General features: G+C 35.7%; 1 protein-coding gene across 1 annotated transcript in view; it reads left to right on the forward strand.

Moving 5' to 3' along the window:
- Positions 1 to 16,710, forward strand: part of LRRC40 (leucine rich repeat containing 40) — a 97,074-nt gene extending 80,364 nt beyond the window's left edge. Inside the window, exons 13-15 of the mRNA XM_006862416.1 lie at positions 1,300 to 1,377; positions 14,841 to 15,026; positions 16,605 to 16,710. Coding sequence (XP_006862478.1) covers positions 1,300 to 1,377; positions 14,841 to 15,026; positions 16,605 to 16,710 — 370 coding nt within the window. The remainder of the gene's footprint in view (positions 1 to 1,299; positions 1,378 to 14,840; positions 15,027 to 16,604) is intronic.
- Positions 16,711 to 24,368: the final 7,658 nt, after the last annotated feature.

Below are 24,368 nucleotides of genomic sequence, written 5' to 3' on the forward strand. Positions count from 1 at the left end.
ACTGATCAAAATCTTCTCTCATGTCTGCTATTAGTAGCTTTAAGACTCAAGGAAAAGAACAGAAACAATCAGTAGATGATTCAACACAACTTAAAGATAATAACTGGAATAAAGCATAGAGAAAAGTAAAAATATAGATTGCACTGTAACAAATATGACTATCACTAAACTCAAAGCAATAGGATAGAGGACATTTTTCGGTTGTAAGAAGGTTTCATTTATAAGTAGCCATCTATTGGGCAATATTCTTACAAGTATCTTTTAGTATTAGGTAGTTTGTATTGCCTCTCGGATCCTTTTGCCTTATTGTTATTTTTCCTTCTAACGTGAGTCCCAGATTATGCTTCATATAATAAATAAGATTGTGTTTACTTCCATGTTTCACCATGAGAGGAAAAACATGAGTTGTGCAAATTCAAATTCCAAATTTAGAGAAGAAATGCCTAATACCTTTGAAGTAGAAAGTTTCAAATTTCTAAGCATACACATTTTCTTTACCTTCCTGTTTCATTTTTTTCTCTTATAATTTAAAAATTTTAAAGGCACAGGAGCTCTGGTGTGGTGCTATAGGATAAACACTCCACCAAAAGATCGGTTTGAAATGCAAGGTTGGCATTTCAAATTCAGTAGCCGCTCTTTGGAAACCTTATACAGGGTCGCTATGAGTTGGAGCCATCTTAATGGCACTTAACAATAACAACAACAAATGTATTAGTATACATGTTATGTATTATGTAACAACAGATGTATTAATACCAATTGAATATTTAATATATTTTTTATAGCGGTCCCTGTCTAAGAAGTATTACGGAGCCATTTTGAAAGATAAGGGATTTGTTTACATTTACCTTGTTAAGCATACTTGTTAAAGACTTGGTTGCTTTACCATTGTTCCTGGTGAGTAGTGGTGGTTGCATTCCTTGGAGTCTACACTTACTCCTACTGAACTTTTGTAGGGTGTGCAAGGCTATAACTCTTTTAAGGGAGCAGAAAGCCTCATCTTTCTCCCATGGTGCTACTGGTAGATTCGAACTGCTTACCTTGCGTTTAGCAGCCCAACTCTTAATCCACTACATTATAAGGGCTCCTTTAATAGTTGGTAGCATGTTAGCACACTAATCAAATACTTAGGGCAGTTAACGTATTCAGAATTCTTAATACTCAGATTTAATAAGATCAGGTTGAGGATTGGCATACTGATATAAATAATTTGTTTCCTTCTGTGTAACATTTTAAACATGAATTAAAAATTATAAAAATTTTCAAACTTTCTAAATCCTGTATTTTTTTCCAATTTAGAAACAATTTTCTAAACTCTTTGCCTGAAGAGATGGAATCGTTGATAAGACTACAGATGATCAATCTTTCCTTTAATAGGTAAGAGACAGAACAGACAATTCTCTGACTAATTTTGTACAAAATCTATAAAATTTTTATACTAGAGAAAAACAATGAAAAGAGTCAGATAAACAATAAACAAACAAACAAACAAAAAACAAACTGTTGCCATCAAATGGATTAAATAGATTCTAACTCATTGCGATCCAATAAAACAAGCTAGAACGTGCCCTGTAGGATTTCCAAAGCTGTAAGCCCTGATGGTGCAGTGGTTAAGTACTCAACTGCTAACTGAAAGGTCAGCAGTTTGATTTTACTTCTGGGATCCCAACCACACTTAACAACAAGGAGTCCTAGTGCTACGGTGGTTAAGCATTTATTTGTTAACTGAAAGGTAAGTGGCTCAAAATCACCATTGGCACCATGGGAGAAAGAGAAGACAGTCAACATCCATAATGATTAACCCCACTGCCATGAGTTGATTCCAACTCACAGTGACCCTGTAACAGTATGGTTTCTACGACTGTAAACTTTATGGAAAAGAGCCCTGGTAGCTACAATCCAGGATGTTAACCACAATGTCAATAGTTCAAATCTTCCACTTGCTTCATGGGAGAAAGATGAGACTTTCTGCTCCCATAGAGACTTACAGCCTCAGAAACCCTCTCTAGAGTTGCTGTAGTGTATGCAATGTAGCATAGACACCTGGGAATAAAAGTTCTGAAATGTACCTAGTGGTTAGGACTTCTAATGTTACCTTTTAGACATGCTGGGTATGTTGTTGTTAAGTGCCTTCTAGTCATTTCCAACTCATACAAACCCTGGATAGAGTTTCCAAGGTGCAGCTGGTGGGTTTGAACTGCCACTTTGCAGTTCAAATCAGCCTTGTGGTCTAGTGCTTATCCTACAACACCACACCAGAACTCCTCTGTAGATACAGGTAACAGAGTTTTACCTCATCTAGTTTGAACAAAAAGTGTAGAGTCATAGTCTTACATAATTTGATTAGATTTGAAAACAAACTGATTTTAAAAATTAGAAAATCTGTAAGAATTTCTGGTTGATTAAATGAGGGAGATAAGAAAGAAGAGGGAATTAAAACAACTTCTGGGTTTTAGGCTTGAATAGATAGATGACAGAGCTCCAGGTGTGGTACTTAGGATAAGCACTGCACAGGTAACTACAAGATTGGCGGTTCCAACTACTAGCCACTCCTTGGAAACCTGTACAGATTAGCTATGAGTTGGAACTGACTCGATGGCACTCAACACCAAGAACAACAGGTAGATGATAATGCTGTTCACTTATGTGATACATGACCAGAACCTTCAGTCATTCTAGATTGTCACCCCTGCTACACAACAATTTGTCATCTTATTCAATCTGTAATTTATTGATACTATTTTCATTTATCCATAACTTTCTTACTGCCTCTTTTTTCTTAATTGAGATTTCATGGTCTATCACACAACTCAACTACTACTGTTTTCGTTTCAGAATCTTGGCCACAAAAATCTCAACTCATCTTTGCTGTGTAGTTTTCCTTAGCAAATTTGCTTTCCTATTTTCTAGAATGACTGTTTGATACCTTCTGTGCTCCTCTGTTAAATTTTACATACCATCTTTCCCTCTCTCCTCAGCTGATAGTCTTACTTTCTATTTCATAGAAGTCTTCAAAGTAGAACGTGCTTTTATTTCCACTATCAATTCTGAATAATATTATGATTATAGCCATCTTTTCGATCTTTGATTTTTATCATTTTAGAAGCAAGTCTCTGGTCATTTCAAAATGTAATCTCTACAGTTGCATTTTGGATTCTGACTCCTCTTCTCATTTTTTTTTTTTTTTTTTATCTGCTCATCATCTTTGGCTTGTAAGTCATCTCTTCTAGAGGCATGCATAACCTTCAAACATGCCATAGGATTCCACTGCAGGAGGTTACCACCACATCTCTTTCAGTTGTTACTTATCAGCTCATCTTCATAAAACCATAAACCAAATCTACTGCATTGGGACTAATTCTGATTCATAATGAACCTATATAGGATTTCCAACACTGTAAATTTATCTGAATTTACAGCTCTGGAGCAGAAAACCTCATTTTTCTCCTGTGGAGTGATCTTACAGTTAGTAGTCCAGTGCTTATCCATGGCTTCTCATAAAGAACTCTAAGTAGTTCTTTATAATCACTGTCACATGTCTACACTTTTAAGAAAGTTTGTATTTTCTACAATCGGGCTTGCAACTATTTTTATTACTAAATGATTTGGCTACTACCTATCTGTTCTTATTTTACCAGCTTTTCCAACAGTATAATTGGTCACACCTTACTTTATAAAACACTTTATTCTTACAGCTTCTTTGGTACTATTTCTTTCTTTCCTATTGACCTTTTTTTTTAATGTTTTGTTGTGAATTATGTGGTAATTTACATTAGCTTTATATTCATCCTATCAAATATCATTTCATTGCCATGGTTACAATCCCCTCCATGCATCATCAACCAACAAAAGGGTATACCCTGCAAGCCTATCACCCGATCGTCAGCACACAGCCCCTCTCCCTCTCTAGGTCTAAAGTCCCCAGCCACTCCATCTCTCCACGTCATCGTCTCTGCCTCCATCTCTGGTGTCACTGCTTCTCTGGGTAGGGTCTTGCTCTCTGCTCTTCTCCCTTAATGGTCCCAGGGACCTCTGCTCCTAGACTGCAAAGTCAATCACTTCCCTTCTTTAGCTACAAAATGTCTACCTTTGCATTTCCAACGCTCACAATCAGCCTGATAACAATTGTTGTTGTTGATAAGTGCCATGGAGTCGGTTCCAACCCATAGGGACCTTGTATAGGGTTTCCAAGGAGCAACTGATGAGCTTGAACCATCGACCTTGCATTTCAGACGCCTTTGCAGTCTGACACATTAACCCATAGCGCCACACCAGGACTCATGATAACAATTATTCACTATTATATCACAAGAGACCTATCTGCATATTCTTTCATCAGCCCCGCCCAGACAGATTGGCTACTACTCTGGAGATTGTACCTTCTTCCACGCCCTCTGGACCTAGGTTCCCTCTTGAAACCTTGTAAGACAGTCACTTCTTGCCTTTGTAGCCCCCAACTTTGGGTAGCCAATGTCCAAGTTGCCCATCCCTCTCTATTTTGTGTATGGGGGTGGGGGGCAGGAATGATCCTTGCTGTAAAGATTTGTTCCCTCTTTTGAACTACTGCATCCATAGGTGTAGGTCAAGTTTATGAAATTGTATCAGATTACTCTGTTTTCCTCTTCTTTTTTCTTCTAGTTGAGCTCTGATCATCCAGTCATTGAAGCCAGGTCAAGTGGATATTATCTATAAGTGTAGGTGTTCTTGTGAATATGCCCTTTCTTCTTATCAACTGGATGTTTCACTCTCCAGTCTAGTCCTCTGTGGTTATGTCACTGACTCTGGGCCCAAGAGTCCCCATGACCTTTACTTTTAAAGCAATTGTTGTTATTGTTATTTATTTTACATTTGGATTCATTTAACTTTCACTGTGGCTTTCATTTTAAATGTTTCTTTTTTTTAATCTAGATATAACTATTGCATTTTTTGTTGTTGTTTTTTTAACCTCATCAGTGCCTTCTACTATAACATTCAGGTATATGGAAAGATATGTTGTTGTTGTTTAGTTCTGTTGAGTTCATCCAACTCATAGCGACCTTGCATAAGGCTTCCAAAGAGCAGCTGGTAGGCTTAAACTCCTGACCTTGCAGTTAGCAGTCCAGTGTTTATCCTGTAGGCCCATGTCAGGATACCATAAAAAGGTATAAAGAATAATACAATACACACCTTTGTATATACTGTCTCAGTTAAGAAATAAACCATATCAAGCCAGTTGCAACTCCTAGTGAACCCATGTGTGTGAGAGTAGAAAAAGAACTATGCTCCATCGAGTTTTTAATGTTGTGATCTTTCAGAAGTAGGTCATCAGGCTTTTCTTTTGAGGTGCCTCTGGGTAGATTTGAACCACCAATCTTTCATTTAGTAGATGAATGCTAAACTGTGCCACTCAGGGACTCTTAGATTAAGTAATACAATATTATAAATTAAATGCTTTATAGGGTTTTTTGTTGTTGTTTTTTTGATAAATATCATTCACTATATTTTTGTTGTTGTTCAGAAAATACACAGGAGAACATGCACCAGTTAAACAATTTTTACATGTACATTTCAGTGACATTGATTACATTCTTCAAGTTGTGGAACCATTATCATCCTTCTTTTCCTACTTGTTCCTCCCCCATTGGTATAAACTGACTGTCCTCTAAGTTTCTTATCTCATCTTTTGAGTTGGTGTGATTATGATTAGTTTGATCATATTTAGATAGATTTTCGAGTCCTGGTGTGGCACTGTGGGTTAATGCACTAGACTGCAGTTGGTTGGAAACACAAGGTCAGAGGTTCGAGCTCACCAGTTGCTGCTTGGAAACCCTATACAGGATTGCTATGGGCTGGAACTGACTTGATAGCACTTAACAGCAACAACAATGGTAGGTCTTAAAGGATCACAGTGTTCATCATAGACATTCTTACTAGTTAAACTATACCATTTTTGTTTCTCTTTTTTTTTTTCTCCCAGCCACTTTCCCTCTTGCAGTCCTCTAAGATATTGGAGTACTTGAGGCTATTTTAGATCTGCTTCTCTTTTTTATCGACCTAATTCTCAAACCCAATGTATAGCACTTAACAGCAACAGTTCTCCTGCTTCATCTAACACCATTATAACAGTGTTCCAGTCATATTGGGTACCTCACCATTCCCAAATACCAAAAGTTATTTCCTTTCTAGAGTCTTTTGCACATGCTTTTCTGTGTCATGAACGTGATTATCTCTAATTGCCTAATGCAATACGTCGTTTGATTTCTTGGTTGTAGCTTCCATCAGTGTTGACAATTGATCTAAGAAAAATGAAGTCCTTGACAACTTCAATCTTTTCTCCATTGATAAGAATGTTGTTTTTGGTCCAGTGGTGAGGATTTTTGTTTTCTTTACATTGAGATGCAATGCATACCAACGGCTGTGATCTTTGATCTTCATCAGTAAATGCTTTAAGTCCTCTTCACTTTCAGCAAGTAAGGTTATATCTTCTGTATATCGCAGGTTGTTAATGAGTCTTCCTCCAATCCTGATGCCACGTTTTTCTTCAGAGAACCCAGCTTCTCAGGTTATTTGCAGGTTAAATAAGTATGGTGAAAGAATACAACACTGTTGCATACCTTTCTTAATTTTAAACCACTTGGTGTTCCTGTCATTTTTGCTTTCTTATTTCTTTTCATAATTACGTTGCTTCTATGTTCCTTTTTTTCTTCTATTAGCTTGCTTAAATTTTCTTTTTTTCCTTAGACACAGTAAACTCTACTAAGTTCTTTACTCATCCTTACTTCTATGTTTTTTTTTTCCAAGATTAATTTTTCTTTTTAGAGAACACCTGTAAGTATTTTTATGAAGGAAGTCTTTGTTGTTGTTAGGTGCCATCCCCCAGTTGAGACTCATAGTGACTCTATTCACAACATAACAAAAACCACTACCCGGTCCTGTGCCATCCTCAGAATCGTTGTTATACTTGGGCCCATTGCTGCTGCCATGGTATCAGTCCATCTTGTTGAGGTTACTCCTCTTCTTCGTGGACCCTACACTTTACCAAGCATATGTCTTTTTCTAGGCACTAATCCTTCCTGATAAGGAGCTCTAGTAGCATAGTGGTTACGAATCGGGCTGCGAACCTCAAGGTCAGCAGTTCAAAACTATCACCTTTTCCGCAGGAGAATGATGAGGCTTTCTGCTCCCGTAAAGATTACAGCCTCAGAAACCCTGTATAGGGTTGCTATGAGTCAGAACCTACTCCATGGCACATAACCACCAGTCCCTCCTGATACTATGTCTAAAGTATGAGAAACAAGGTCTGACCATCCTGGCTTCTAAGGAGCATTCTGGCTTTACTTCTTTTAACACAGATTTGCTTGTTTTCCTGATAATACATGGTATGTATAATATTCTCCAACATCATAACTCAATTCATCAATTCTTCTATGATCTTTCTTATTCATTTTTTAAAAAAAAATGTTTTATTGTGAATTATATTATAGTTTACATGGGAGAACATGAGATTTACATTCATCCTATCGTATATCATTTCATTGCCATGGTTACAATCCCCTCCATGCATCATCAACCAGCCGAAGGGTATGTACTACAAGTCTGCCCACTGGTCGTCAGCACACAGCCCCTCTCCCTCTCTGGGTCTAATGTCCCCAGCTGTTCCATCTTTCCTCGTCATCATCTCTGCCTCCATCTCAGGCATCACTGCTTCTCTGGGTAGGGTCCCACTCTCCACTCTTCTCCCTTGATGGTCCCAGGGATCTCCGCTCCTAGACTGCAAAGTCAGTCACTCCCCTCCTTGCTACAAAATGTCTACCTTTACATTTTCAACCCTCACAATCAGTCCTGATAACAATTATTCACTATTGTATCACAAGAGCCCTATCTGCATTTCGTTTCATCAGCCCCGCCTAGACAGATTGGATGCTACTCAGAGGAGATTCTACCTTCCTCCATGCCCTCTAGATCTAGGCTACCTCATGAAAGCTTGTAAGCCAATCACTTCTTGCCTTTGTAGCCCCCCAACTTTGGGTAGCCAATGTCTAAGATGCGCATCCCTGTCGACCTGGTGAAGCGAGGGTGTGGGAATGATCCTCACTGTAACAATTTGTTCCCTCTTTTGAGCTAAGGCATCTATAGGTGAAGGTCAAGTTCATGAAATTGTATCAGATTACTCTTTTTTTCCTCTTCTTTCTTCTTCTAGTTGAGCTCTGATCATCCATCCAGTCATTGAAGCCAGGTCAAATGGGTATTATCTGCAAGTATGGTTGTTCTTGTGCATATGACCACTCTTTTTATCAGCTGGACGCTTGACTCTCCACTCTAGTCCTCTGTGGCTATGTCACTCACTCGGGGCCCAAGAGTCCTCAGGTCTTGCCACACTGCTGGCCAACCAGGTCTCCATCCAGATTCACAGAGTCTATTGAATGTTGTAGGGCTTAGCTCACAGCTTCATTGCTGTTTTTCCCTCCCTTCCCCTTATCGTTGACAAACGTGGTCCTTATTCATTTTTGAACTTTCACTTACATGTGAGTTTATTGAAAGTACCATGGCTTGGTTCAGGGGCACTTTAGTTCTCAAACTAGTATCTTTGCTCTTGAACACTTTAAAGAGATCTTCTGCAGCAGATTTAAGTAGTGCAATCCCTCTTTATTTCTTGACTGCTACTTCCATGAGTGTTGATGATTGATTGAAGCAAAATTGTCTTTGACAGTGCCTATCTTTTCTCCCTGTATCTTGATGTTACTTATTGTTCCAGTGGTGCAGATCTTTGTTTTCTTTACATTGAGGTGCAACCCATACCAAAAGTTGTGGTCTTTGATCATCATCAGTAAGTTTTTAGTTCTCTTCATTTTCAGAAAGTAAAATTGTATAATCTGCATATTGCAGATTGTTAATGAGTCTTCTTCCAGTACTGAATCCGTGTTCTTTATATAATTCAGTTTTTTAAATTATTTCCTCAGATTTGAGTAAGTATGATGAAAGAATACAGCCTTTGTGCTTATTTTTCCTGATTTAAAAACCTGAAAATTCTGTGTCCCCTTGCTGTGTTCTAGCGACTTCCTACTGGTCTATGTATAGGTTTCTCATGAGCTCACTAAAGTGTTCTGGAATACTCATTGTTTGCAATGTTATCCATTGCTTGTCATGATCCACACAGTGGAAAGTCTTTGCATAATCAGTAAAGCACCAGTAAACATCTTTCTGGTATTTTCTACTTTCAGCTAAGATCCATCTGACACCATGTCCTTGTCTGAATCTTGAACTTCTGGGTGTATGGTTGTAGCCATTTTTTTTATTTAGCAAAATTTTACTTGCATGTAGTATTAATGATATTGTCCATTGATTTCCATGGTCTTCTCTCATTTGAATGGACATAAGTATGAATCTTTTTCAATTCGTTGCAAGATAGCTGTCTTTCATATTTATTGTGATAGATATCAGTGCCTCCAGTGCACATCAATTTGCTGAAAGATTTCAGTTTGTATTCTGTCAATTCCTGGAGCCTTATTCTTTGATGCCTTCAGTGCACCTTGACCTACTTCCTTCAGTACTATTATTGACTCTTGATCATATACTACCTCTTGAGATAGTTGAACATTTCTTTTTAGTACAGTGATTCTGTGTTCCTTTCATCTTCTTTTGATGCTTTCAGCATCGTTCATTATTTTGCCCATAGAATCATTCAATACTGCATGTGAGGCTTGAATTTTTTCTTCAGTTCTTTCAGCTTAAGAAATGCTGAGCATGTTTTTCCTTTTTAGTTTTATAACTCCAGGTATTTGCACATTTCTTTCTAATACTTTGTCTTATAGAGCTGCTCTTTCAAAATTTCTATTCATCTCTTTTACCTCCTCATTTCTTCCTTTTGTTTATCATTTTTGGTCTGGAGAGCAAGTTTTAGAGTCTTCTGAAATCTATTTTGGACTTGTTTGCTTTCTTCCTATATGATGTTCTTGATGTCATCCCACAACTCTTTGTAGTACAGGGTTGGCTTTGGCAAAATCCCTAAGTTTCTGTTTATCCTGGAATGTTTTGATTACACCATCACATTTGATTGATAGCTTTGCTGGATAAAGGATTCTTGGTTGGTAGTTTTTTTCTTTCATGGTTTTATATATGTCTCTTCATTGCCTTCTTGCTTGCATGGTTTCTGCTGAGAGATCCAAGCTTAATCTGACTTGCTTGCCTTTGTATGTAACACTTCTGTTTTCCCTAGTTGCTTTCAGGAGTGTCACCTAATCTTTGATTTTGGACAGCTTGATTATGATATGTCTCAGTGATTTTCTGTTAGGGTCTATCCTTCCTGGACTTTGTTGAGCTTGTTGAATGTTTATCTTTTTACTTTTCAGGATGTTAGAGAAATTTTCTTCCAGCAGTTCTTTAACTATTTCCTCTGTGGACTTGTGTGATTCTTCTTGTCTGGAATGCCGATAATTCTTAAGTTATTTCTCTTCATGTTGTCCTTTTTCAGTTTTTTTTTATCCTTTTTCCTGTTTGCTCTTTTATCTTAGTTGTGTTGAGAGATTTGTCTTCTAGCTCATTGGTTCTGCCTTCCATCTCTTCTATTCTGCTCCTTTGCCCTTTCAGAGTATTGTCAATTTCTGATATTCTATTATTGATCATTTGGACTCTTTCTGTAGGTTTTGAATTGTTTCCAATGCTGTATCTCTCTTATTTGATTGTTCTTGTAGCACTTTCCTGACGTCTTCTATATTTTTCTCAACTCTATTGTAAAGTGTTTTTAAACATTTTATAATCATTTTTCTGAATACCTTCTCAGGCATTTCCAAGGCCTGCCCTCCTTCCAGAATATAGTCCAGGTCTAGCTCTAGGTCATTTGTCTCGGACATTTTATCTTGTTTCTGGACATGTGCTGATATGGTCATCTGCTTTTGCTTCTTGGACATGTTTAGTGTTTATCTGTGGCCTTAATACTTAATTGGATGTGTGTTTTGGTACTTTTTATGCTTTCTGATTGCTTCCAGGTAGATGTGATCAGGATTTGGGCTTCCCTTTTCACTCTTCTTATTGCTTAACTCAGAGTAACTTTCACAGGTGTTGTCTGCCTCCCTGGTATATGGCAATTGGTATTGGTTCTTGCCTGGGTTTTGGTGTTCTATAGAGTGTGGTTGTAGTTTGAGTATATGGCAGCAGTTGCTGTCTCTTCTTGGGTAATATAGGGAGAGTAAGAACCCCCCAAAGGTAGAAGGGGAACATACAACAGCAAAACAGCACCAGAAAAAAAAAAAAAAAAAAGCAACAACAATGACAGAAAGACAAAACTAGACTGAGTACTGTAGTCTATAATCACAGAAAAGGGAGAGGAGGGAGAGAGGAAAAAAAAAAATCTGTTGCCTAATATGACTTTAATGTCCTCTCTTCAGCTTCTTGTCTTCAAAGCTGCCTGAGAGATTTCAAGATGCCACTGTTGGCTGTTATGCTGTACCTCAGGATTTAATTTAATTTTCGTACTGTTTTGTTTTAAAACTCTCTTTCCCTTTCTACACCTGTCCTGGCCTTTCCTGTATTAAAACAAAACAGTTCAGGGCCTACTCTTGGGCTGAGTGTATCTGTGCGCATACATGACAGAAGAACCCACCAGTGGTGAGGGTGAGGGTGTCCACTCGCTCAGTGTGGTGGGCAGGGGGAGGAGGGACAATGAACAGATACAAACAAACAAAAAAAGAAAATCAGAACAAAGCAAAACTGACAAAGTATATTGTCCACCTTTGCTTCAAGGTTCCAGTGGTGTTTTTCTGTGCTGTGTTTGCTCCCCCCCACTTGGTCCTGCCGTTTGGTTTTGCCCAAGTTGTTGGCAGATTCAAAAGTACGCAATTTCTTAGTTTTGCTACAAGTTCCACTAGCTATAAGCCTTCAAACCTTTTAAATATTCCTATCTCTGTGGTTCCGCATTTTGGAGCTCTGCCCTGGATCTTTTTTGCCTGGTGTTCTGTGGTATTGCTGACGGTGAACTTCACTGCACCTCCACCCTAGCCGCCATCAATCCTCATCCCACAACTTGTATGAGCTTCAGTTAGTAATGTCTAATGCATCAAATCTGTTCTTGAGATGATCTCTAAATTCAGGTGAGATATGTTCAAGGTCATATTTTGGCTTTTGTGGACTTATTTTAATTTTCTTCAGCTTTAGCCATAACTTGTGTGTGAGTCGTTGATGTCTGTTCCAAAGTCTTCCTCTGGCCTTGTTTGGCTGATGATGTGGAGCTTTTCCACCATCTTTTCCCTCATATGTAGTCAGTTTGCTCTCTGTATATGCCATCTGGTGAAGTCCATGTGTATAGTCGTCTTTTATGTTTGCTTGAAAAAGGTATTTGCAATGAATAAATTACTGGTTTTCCAAAATTCTATCATGTAATTTCCAGCAATGTTTCTATCACCAAGGCTGTATTTTGTAATTATTGATCCTTTCTGTTTGTTCCAACATTTGCATTCCAGTTACCAGTAATTGTCATTACATCTTGATTTTATGTTTGATCAATTTCAGACTGAAGAAGTTGGTAGAATTCTTCAGTTTCATCATCACTGACTTTAGTGGTTGTTGCATAAATTTGAATGATTGTGGTGTTAACTGTTCTTTCTTGTAAGCCTATGGATAGGGTATTATCCTATAATAGAATGCGTTATACTTCAAGATCGATCTTGTAGTCATGAATGCAACACCATTACTCTTCTATTTGTCAGCTCTGACATAGTAAGCCATAGAATTGTCAGATTCAAAATGGCAAGTACCATTCCATTTCAACTCACTAATGCCTAAGATATCAAGCTGTATCTCTTAAAGCTTGATGTCCCATTTCATTTTGACAACTTCTAATTGTCCTAGATTCATATTTCATAAATTCCATGTTCTGATTATTAATTAAATATTATAGTTGTTGTTTCTCTTCATTTTGAGTTGTCATCCAACAGCAGAAGGTTCTGAAAGATTTACTCCATTCATATCATCATGGCCACCTCTGCTTTGAAGAGGCAGCTCTTTTCCCAGTCATATTTGAGTGCCTTATAACCTGAGGGTCTCATTTTCCTGCCCTGTATCTGACAGTATTCTGAAACTATTCATCATGTGTCAGTATTCAATATTCTAGTGCTTTCTGGCAGTGTTCCTCAGTTATTCACAAGGTTTATGTGCCCTTTACTTCTAATGGTTGCATTCTATGGTCAGATTCATTTTACTTCCACACACTTAGGTCGTTGTTTGTTGCTCATAGAGATGATCCTATTATTCCTTTGCAGGTAATCTGTGTCTGAGAGAACTATTCACAATATCATTTAACAGTTCTTATGAATTTTTTAAAAAGAACCTTTGATGTAATGTGTCTGTCTTCGATTTTTTTTTCTTTTTCTTTTATGTGTGGTTATCACATTATTAACCTTTTCAACTTTTTTTAATTCTGGAAATTTCCTCATCATTCCATTTTCAAATCTTATTTATTTGGAAATTCTTTTCTTTCATTATGAGATTCCTTTTATATGAATGTTGACAGGTTTACTTTAATCATTTACTTCATTATCTTCTGTCAATCTTTCCATCTCTGTATCTTTTCCTGAAGCACTCCAGGAAAATTCTTTTACTTAGGTTGTTCTTCTGAGATATATGTTATGCTGGCCAACTTATCTGTTGAGAACTTTATTTCAATAATTATATTTTTATATGTTAAGTCTCTGTTTAGTTCCTTTTATAATTACTTGTTTCTGCTTGGTGTTACTCAAATTCTTATTTTTCTTGGGACATATTTATGCTTATTCTAATTCTTGTTCTGCCTACTCTGTTACTCTGTTATTTTTGTCTTCTCATTCATAGGTCATATCATTGTATGTAGTTCAAGATATATGCACAAAATATATGTACTTTTCAGGTCTCACTTAATTTTTGTTTGTGAGTTCATCTCTTTGTCCATTAAGCTATAAGTTGCTTTGTCAAGTAATGTCTCTTGGAAAAGGGCAAAACCTAATTCTAATATCTGTTTTACCAGGTGAACTATATCTTTTGTAATGTCCTGTTAAAAAATTAGCTTTATGTTTTGTATAGTGGAAAGAGGAAAAAGTGCATTTAGGGACCATGCAACTCATTTGTCCTCCTGATTATTGGCTTTCCATTCTCTCTGGAACTTCAGAGTTACCTTGAGTTTACCTTTCACTATTGCTTTTTTGTAAAGGAAGAACAATATGAGGCAATGAAAAGTCCACAGCCAAAAAGACTCTCCTTTAACATATCCTTGTTTTTTATACTTCAGGCTACAGTTTACTTCACACTGAATTCTTGCCAACCTCTGTCCCCCTTAGGGTGTCCTCAAAGATTTTGTGTTAATTTACAAGTACTTCTCTGAGAGCTGGCACCTTCCCATCTCTTGGTATGCAAGCCAGCAATGTATGCTAGTTTGTATGCTTTTCAAGAACCAAAATTTCATTCATTTTGGAAGCTTGAGTTTAAGCAAAATATAAAACTGTAATTTTATTTCATATATTTCATTGATTCTGTTTCATGAGAAGTAAAATTGAACTAAGGAAAAATAGATCCAAGCAGAGTCTTTAAAGAGAATCTCAGGAAGATTACCTTATCTCCTGAATGTGAAAAGAAAAGCATGGGAGAACTTAAACTTTCATTTTTTAGAGTATATAGAATCTATTAGAAGTCTGTCCACTTAACATACGTTTCAAGGTTCCAAAATTAATCTGCTTTCTGTTTTCAGGAAAATTTGAAATATAGGACTTAATATCAAATATGAAATAATATACACTGAAGAAAATATCTCATTTTATCAAACTGAAGATTGTTTACTTAAGGTATTTTTTTGACATCTGAACCCAATATGTTTAGGTGTTTTGCTTATGTTATAATAGGTTCAAAATATTGCCAGAAGTTCTATATCGTATCCCCATGCTTGAAACAGTTTTGGTTAGTAATAATCAGGTTGCATCTGTGGATCCTCAGAAGATAAAATTGATGGAAAATCTGACTACATTGGACCTTCAAAATAATGACCTTTTACAAATCCCACCAGAGCTTGGGAATTGTGTAAATTTAAGGTAACTATGTTTTTCTCTTTGGAGTTTTTTCATTTGATTTGTTAAAAATCGTTTTTTTCTTGTTGAGGTAATCTTGAAGGAATTTGAAGTAACAAATTAAAGATCCTATTTAAAATAATAAGTAACAAAACCCAGAATCCTAATTCTGACTTTAACATTTTACCAAATGTATTTTTTAACTTTGCTTATATGATGGGACTTCTGAACATTTGTGGAAAAATTCCATTATCTTTTAATTCCATTTTTCCATGAAATTTACAAAGCCCTCTTACATGATACGTGTGTAAATATAGTAACTGTTTTGTTCTAGTAGCACTTTTTTCATCAGTATGTATACTTGTGCCATGAAGTTTTACTGCATAGAAGTTTTAGGGAAATGCAAACTCCTTAGCTTTGCATGCAGAGTTTTTCAAAATCTGACTATGAACTGCCACTGTTCCATTTTAAGCCCAGCATAGTCTTTCTCATGCTTTGAATTTGCTATTCCCACAACCTGAAATGACTTTACCCTGTTGTCACCAACAGTGTACTTTAATATCACCTTTGAAAACCTTCCTGATTCTCCAGGCAGAGTTAATCTCTTGTGATTTCCCACAAATGTTTGTTTGGACTAAATTGTAACATGTTTTTGTCTTCCTTTAGAAAAAGTTATCCCAGTATCTGAATAGAGTAAAGTCCCAATAGCTACTTATTAAAAGAATATAAATGGTTTGGCATTTTCTGCTTTATGAAAGTATCAGCACTGGTATCTGCTCTAGTAACTTATAGTAGTAAATTAGAGGAGGCAAGTAAATAACTCATTTTCCTAGACATTAAGAGCATTAGCCTTTAAAATAATTCCCTAAAGTACATAGAAAGCTGTGAAGATATAATTTAGATCTAGTGTATAATATGATGTGAGTCCTTTGACTTTCGTTTTACAAGAATCATTTAAGCTATTAAAAATTAATATGTCTTTTATAACTAAAGATTTCATTTATTATATAAAGAAACAAAATAACAAGCTGATAAATCTTAAACCTGATTTTAGAATGTGTAAATAGATCTATATATGTATATCTGGTCAAGTGAGGGAGTGAGATCAGGAATGTGTTCATACTTCCCAGGGATGGGAGTAGCAAATACATTGATTATGGCCCTAGTGCTGTTATTTATCAGTTTATTCATTCTCATATTTGTGTCAACCCAGTTTGATCATTTAATATGTGGTCATTATAAAATTGAGAAGAGGCTGGGTATAAAGGAGATTAGAAACACAGCTCCACTACTTAAGATCTGTGTTCCTTCCTTGTCATAAAACATAAATATTAATAAAACCTACATCATACTATTGTTAAGAGAATTAAAAGAGACAATGAATGTAACTTACTTAGCATCATACCTTTCACATAATAAACATTCAATTATTTTTGTTTTGCTTATTATTTTAGTTATAATTCTATTTAAATGCTTATGTTTGAAAAAGAACAAGTAGAAACAGTGCAGAATTTTTATTTTATTTCATATAGCAAATGAAATTAGAAGAAATGTCTCTGTAGTGAAAGATGTTTAAATTCTTAATTTCTGTCTTTTCTTTAGAACATTACTCCTAGATGGAAACCCATTCCGTGTTCCTCGTGCTGCTATATTAATGAAAGGAACAGCTGCTATCCTGGAATATTTGAGAGACCGAATTCCTACTTAAATTGAAGTTGCTCTGTAATCCTAGCCTACTAAATTGTTTGAAGTACATAACATTTTCTTTTAATATCATCCTAAAGTTGATTGCTATAATTGATCTTAAATTTTCCAGTATCACCTAGTCATTGGTATAATTGGCTTGGGTCTTATTGCCAGCCACAGAATATTTTTACACTGACAACTATTTGACAATTTTTTTCTAAGTTGTTGTATACATTTATAATGGTGATAACTACATATAAAGTGCATATACTTATTCAAAATGTTTTGCACAAGATGTATTTCACTCACTTTCATTCCTTTGTAACATAGCAAGCACTTCCTTCAAAAATGAATATTTATTTAATGTGAATATTTTTATAATGACAAAACATTTTCTTAGAAGTGGGCCTTTTTTCCATTTCTGCTTGTATTGCATATAATAAGGCCAATTGGTTTGAAATTGTCCACTCAATTTCTACCATTTTATTAGATAAAAATCGAAATAAACTTCATTTAGTACTGTTTGTTCTTTGACATTTGACAAAACAAGATTTTTCATTACCTGTGATAGAACTTTTGTGATTTGGTTCATCTTGGTACAACTTTTAAATCAGCATTCACTGTTTTCTTTTTGCTTTAATCTAGTTAGAATGTGTCTTTTCTAGCTATTCGGTGATTTCCCCCCCCCCCCCCATTTTATGAAATCACTTTTTCTAGGTTGCTGATGTCCTGGTGTAGCATTGTGGATTAATGTGCTGGACTGCAAAGTCTGTTTGAACCATGAGGTTGGCGGTTTAAGCTCACCAGCCTCTCCTCAGAAACCCTATACAGTGTCGCTCAGTGGCACTTAACAACAACAACGTCACAGAAATGGCATGTTTTTGTTGTTAAATCCTGTCGAGTTGGTTCCAGCTCAGTGGCTAGTAGATAAAAATATTGATAGAGAAAATATAGTTAGTGGTGTTATAATTGCTTTTACAATTTCGAATTTAAAACATGTCAACTTTTATGATACCTTATTATTAATTTTCCATATGATAATCTAGTATTGTTAGATTCAACAGTATTAAAGAGATTGGATCTGCATATTTTTCCCTCAGCTAGTGTGTGAGCATTTAAAAATAACTTTTGTTCCTTCAAATATGTTGAAGACTATCTTACTAACTCTATAGATAACAGCAACAGACAACAATTAATAACATATACTGAATAAAAATCTTGAAATGTACTGTGTTAAATACCTGTTAAGGAGATCTTGTATACTTAATCTGTTGTGTTTTATTACAATCTTGTATGTCTTCATTTTTAATACCTTTATTTTAAAACCTAATTGCAGTCTTGATAAGACCAAAGTTGTAGTGATATAGTAATTTTACAAAAGGGAATCTTATGTAGATAAATTTGACTTAATGAAAATAAAATATAAACTTTTTTGTTTGGACCAAAAATATCAGAAGTAGGCTCATCAGTCATTATAAAGCTTACTTTTAAGTAGGCAATTCATTAGTATGTATATCAATTTAAATGGCTTGCTAGATATATTTGGAAGGTTGAGGCATGCTTATATTATAAAAAAAAAAAAAAAATCAGTGCCAATAAAGATAAATACTACCTGGTAAGAGCAGAAATTACCTTTTTCAATATTGATAACAATTGTTTGCTTTTGGTTAAAACAAACAGTAACCTTTCATACCACAGCTCTGTGATGGATTAAGAAGCCAGTTTTGATATTAAACAAAGGACACTTTACAATAAGGTGACATTTTATTATTTATACAATAAAGAGACTTATGTTATTCAAAACACTTTTTTTTAAATACTGAAAAAGTTGAGTACACCAAAGCCGAAAAATGGCTCTGCTATACACTGCACAGCATTATTTTAGTCCCTGTATTTTGTATCTGTACAGAAAGCATCTTCAAAATGCATTCCTAATCACATTGTACACCTTTACCAATTAGTGTCAATACATTAAATGAAACTGGAAGAATACAACTTGCATTTGCAAATTAACTGACAAAAGTAATTATGTCCACTGATTTGGTAAATTTAAAATGAAGAGTCATAGGACTTCTTTGCACATAAAATGAAGCAGCTTTTAAGGTTGTTGTTATGGTCTCATACCGCAAAAAAAAAAAACAAACCATTAAGTACATTCACAACCTATGTTAATAAAGTAGTAAATATATCTTCATTCAGTTTTATTTACATTAGTATGTAGTTCAACTAAAAAGTACTATTAATTGTGATACAGTCTTTTTAACACATACAAAAAATGAAAATTTTTATATATAACTTAAGCTCAAAATCACAATTATCTCAAAATATTAATTACAATACAGCCATTTCAATTAGACATGTCATGATTTAATTTTTTTTATAAAATGGTAAAGTTTTTTATTAAAGCAGTTTGTTTTCAATTGACTAGAATATACCCAAGTAGAAAACCTTAAATGTTAAGAGGTGCCTCACACCCTCTCCCACTCAAATTTGTATGTAGCCACTTAGGCTAGCAAAGAGACAGAAAAGGCCCCAATTTATAAAGATTAAGCCTCTTTTGCTATACTGCTGTGGCTTCTTGGTTCTTCCCTAAAAGCTTTACACAGGGAGTGTCAATAAACTATGCAGTGAAATGCATGCATTAATATACAATATGTCTATGTAAAATGTTTACTAATTAATGCACATTTAAAATGTCCACAAAAACTGCAAAAGAAGTCATAAATAAAGAAACACTTACAAAAACCTATCAATAGCATAGTGTAAACTGGAAAACTACTTGATAAGATAATGGACTTTCTTTCAGCTGAGATCTCAATTCAAGTTCTTTCTCTAGCTAAAGGAGCTCTGGTTATTTGGCCTTAAGATGTCACTGTTGTGCTGCACGTATGGTAGTGAAGTCAGACTTCAAAAAGGTATAGGAGTCCAGAAACTGTCTTCCCTTTTCTAAAACAATGGCCTGAAGTTTTAGTACTGCTTAAGAATTTTCCTTAAACGTACAGGAGAGTGAAATATTTCACTAAATGAATTGTATGACCTCAAATGAAAAAACTGTGCATGTTTAGCATATGGGAAACATTTTACATAGTTTGAAATAGAGCTTCTTATATAGTAATAAAAAGATCATGTACAAAGGTCAAAAGTAATTATTAAATAGTTTAAGATGAAATCATTTTCATGGGTACTTTAAAAAAAAAAAACAAATAAACCCGAAAACCTAGTATCGAATATCTTTTTACTTATAGTTGTTAACAAAGGAATTTGTTAATTGCTGTTAGTTTTTTTCTGAATAGAAAGAGAATATATATTTCACATTATAGTTTACTATATACATCTGGGGAGGGTATATAAAATGAGAAAAATGAAATTACAGTACTTACAAACCTTAATCTTGCAAGATTATCTGTGGTGGTCTTTCAAATTTACAAACAATTTAGCAGCCTTACCTCTGATTTTCAACTGAACTTAGCAGAAATTTCTCCCTCATGAAGACAATTTCGTAGTCCTTAAGCTACGTTTTAGGCCTTTATATACATTGAGGAAAAAGAGAAACTTGATTGGTTCTTCAAAAAACACCTGGCTTATCTGTAAGTGATCTTTTTCTTCATTCCAAACTGAAAATAGTAAGGCTTGAATTTTCAAGGAGGATTTAAAGGGAAATGCCTAAACATCATAAAGCTGAAGAATTTAAACAGTTATTGCATTCCACTGACACTAGGTGTCATCAAAGCTAAAACCAAATTTCCTAGAATAAAACAACATATAATATTCCTTACAGACCTGAACAAATGCCTTTCCATACTCAAGTCCAGTAAGAGTCCTCTGAGTGAAAAGTCTCTGAAGTATTGAAAATAAAATTTATTTCAGCAGTACATTTTGAAAATAAATTTCCTTTTTAGCAAATATGAGAGCTGATTTATGTTCTGCCTGAGAGTTTCATCTTGGTTTTCCACGGACTTTGCAAAAACCTAACGTCAGATTTCCTGACCAAATAAGTTTTGTTTTTACTTTTGTTTTTTAGTAGAGGGCTGGGGAAGAGGGCCACAGAAATTCAAAGAAATGTAATGTGATCTATTTTCTCCACTTGTCAAATGCTTTCTTTCATCTAGCTATCTTAGTAGCTAGTTGACTTGCATATCTGGGCATTAACTGTGCAAAGCAAATGTGCAAAGAAAAACACCTATGTGTGTTGTGTCTATATAGAGACACAAAACCTGAGTCACAAAAGTTTTTAATACACGAAAACTTTGTTTAATATAGGAAAATAACCTTTAAAGGACCAAAAATACCTTTGTACAATACATATAAGCAGCTAACTTTAAAACTTCATTGTGCTTAAGAATCACATATTTTATTGGATCTAGCAAAAAGGGAAATTTACAGATGATAATTTAACAATAGCGGAAGTAACTAGTTTTATTTCTAACATAATTTTCATTCCCCTGAATTCACTAACTTTTCTAAAGCAAAACAAAAAAGCACATTCAAATGTAGTCTGCTTTTATTTCTGATGAACAGTTCGTTTGATTTTTTTTTTCCCTAAATATTGAGGATAAGGAGATTTGAGGTTGCTAGGCATGTAGCTTAGAGCCAAGCCACAATGGAGCTTTAAAATTCAAACTAATATCTAGTCTATTATTAAACATTATTTTGAAGATATTTGGTAGACAGGCTTGGGTCAAGGTCTGCATAAAGCTAGTCTTTCATCTAAAGCGAGGTGGGGAATTTCTCTGCCAAGGACCATTTGGATATTTATAACATTGGTGGGCCATACAAAATTACCAGCTTAAATAAAAATTAGCCTGCTATATTTGGTCAACCATTTAACTAACTCACCCCTAACGTAATGGCTGGAACTGCGGTTGCTTTGGCAGGACCAGAGCAAATGATTTCGCAGGCTGGACAGTCCCCACCTCTGATATACAGGCTCCCTTTCTGTAAAATGTTAACTCAAAAAAACTCTTACACTTCATTGTCCCTAGTTTTGGTAGGTTGCTTGCTTTTCATACCTGAATTGTCTAGATTGAGGCTCAATTGCTTGCATTCAGCCAACCATTACAATATCCTCCTGATGTGTTTCCTTCCTCTATATTTTTCTATACTTATGGTGTGGCACTATAGGATAAGCACTGGACTGCGAACCACAGGGTCAGCAGCTCAAACCCACCAGCTGTTCCTCAGAAATCCTATAAAAGGGTGGCTATGTGTTGAAACCAACTCCACAGCACTTAACAACAACATATTTTTCTTCAGAAGCTGAATTTTCTGGGATGACTCCTTGGTACCTTTTCTTTTGCTCTTTACTTCTCAGGAGAAAATCTGCTTAAATGTTCCCATTGTCTTCTCATTAGATTCAAGGCTGAATCCAAGACAGTTATTCATTGGGCTACATCTCAGATGAATTCTTAGGAAATTTTGTAGAAAAACGAGTGTAAATTGCTTCTCCTTATGCCAACAGTCATTTCTGCTTAGGGAGAAGGGGAAGCCATTTGAACCAGGGGTTCAGTCCTTGCATCTGCAGTTGGATCCCTTGGGTACTTTTGTCAATAGTTGCAGGGAGTCTGGTCAGTGTTTGCATACTGTCTTTCCTTACTGGGGTCATGAGCCTAGTTTGGAGATAGGGTGGGCAATGCATGCAGTAGGGTTAGGGATTAGAATCATTATTAGCCAAAGGAACTGCAGTTTCCTGCCTCTTTATGTAACACTTGCCTGAGGATCACTAGAAGGATTTTGTATTGTGCAGAAGGCTAAGAGAGTCACAATTTATTTGCCAACAGACTTGTTGCTATGGGAACCAATAGGCAAAACAAAAATATGACAAAAAGCTGTGGATTAAATGTGGAGAGAATTGATAAGGATAAATTGGTTTACAAATGGCAATTGGAGCATTTGGGTTTAAAACAACCCAGATACTCTTCCTATAGCCAAATCAATAAAAATGGACTAAATTATTTGCCAGAAGCTGATACGAGCAACACAGGGAAGTAGTAGTAAACATACTGAAGTTTAAATACTTGGAATTCTGGGAAAACAAGCTCTTTAACCCAGATGCTAAATTGACCATATGTGCAAAGGTGTTCTTTGGAAAGGTATGTCCATACTTAGCTTGATAAATAAAAGCAGCCTGCTATAATGATTTTCACCCCTCCAAACGTGGCAGACACCACCTGACATGAGTATTACACACCTAGTATGTTACACTTAAAGTTCTTATCAATAATACTAAACCAAAAACCCCCCACATTTTGTAAATCTGGACCTCCACTGCACCACCAACACCAAAAGATAGCTATTGCAAGTAACTTATTAGAAAACAGTAACTATTGCACTGATACAAGTCCTTCCTGTATCCTCCTCTGTCATTTTAGAGCTGATAATAAATGAGTGAAACCAAACTAGGGTCCCAGGAAAATCCTCAACTAGAATTTAGAGTTTCAACCTAATCTGAGAAAAGTAAAGTTACACGTTTATTTTTAGATGCTCCTGGGAGGCTGTACACACCTTATTTGCCAAGCTTCCCAAAGGCTATGCTATTACTTTCTAATTCCTATGACTTTTGGCAAACAAATAAATTGCCCTGAGGAAATAGAAGGTCACAATGTAGATGACTCATAGTGAAGTGATTTTCAAGTAGTGTGACAATTTTCAGCTACCATCCATCTCCCATCCTCTGAACAGAAACAAAAAACTACAACCACTACAGGCATAGGGTTATAATAAGGTCAAAGGCCAGGAAGTGGGAGACACAGCCATGCTTGGTAATTCTCTTTGGAATATGTTTAACTGCAAATGATTTGAATAAAATATACCCCTTGTGCAGTGTTAAGTACACTAGACATGATTTCAGTAGAAATGCTTTGATTTAGCTAGAAATGTTTATTTTCTTTTTTCACTAATGACTTCATGACTTGTAGTTTTTAGATTTCCCTCCTGAATCCTTTGGCAATCTCAACAATGAGTTCTTAATGCCAGAGCCCATGAATTTCTATTTTCCCAAGTACTCAGGGAGTTTTTGAAATTTAATAAAGAGCCTGAATGTTCTACCAATTGCAGAATATGAGGGGAACTTGGATAATACAGGACCCTAAACAGGTTTGAGTACAATCATCTTGATTACACTAACAGAATTCCTTGTATCATTCTAGTGAGTTTCAGGATTTGAAATTTTGTGCTTGATTTTTGCAGGTAAGAAGCATTAGAACAAACTGATAAAGTTGTTAAGTGCCATCAAGTCGGCTCCAACTCATAACGACTCTGTATAGGGTTTCCAAGGAGCGATTGGTGAGCTGGAACAGCCAACCTTGCCATTCAAACTGACCTTGAGGTCCCGTGCTTTCCTAAGGCACCACTCCAGGACTCTCCATTGATATATGAAGCACTGTTGTTTATTAAGGATAGGTAAGCAGATCTCTTTTTGAAATCGGCAGTTAAAAAATTGTAAGCATCTATACCTTTTAATTTTACATATAAAAGGAATAGATGCTGCTTCTGTCTATATATATTCTTATTTAACATAAAAAAGATACTGCTATACATATATGTGTGTATATATATATATATTTGTTGTTGTTGTTAAGTGCCGTCGAGTCGGTTCCGACCCATAGCGACCCTGTACAGGGTTTCCGAGGATGTAAATCCTTACGGGAGTAGAAAGCCTCATCTTTATCCCGCGGAGCGGCT

The sequence above is a fragment of the Chrysochloris asiatica genome, unplaced genomic scaffold (assembly GCF_000296735.1).
Source record: "Chrysochloris asiatica unplaced genomic scaffold, ChrAsi1.0 scaffold00048, whole genome shotgun sequence".
Classification (NCBI taxonomy): Eukaryota; Metazoa; Chordata; class Mammalia; order Afrosoricida; family Chrysochloridae; genus Chrysochloris; species Chrysochloris asiatica.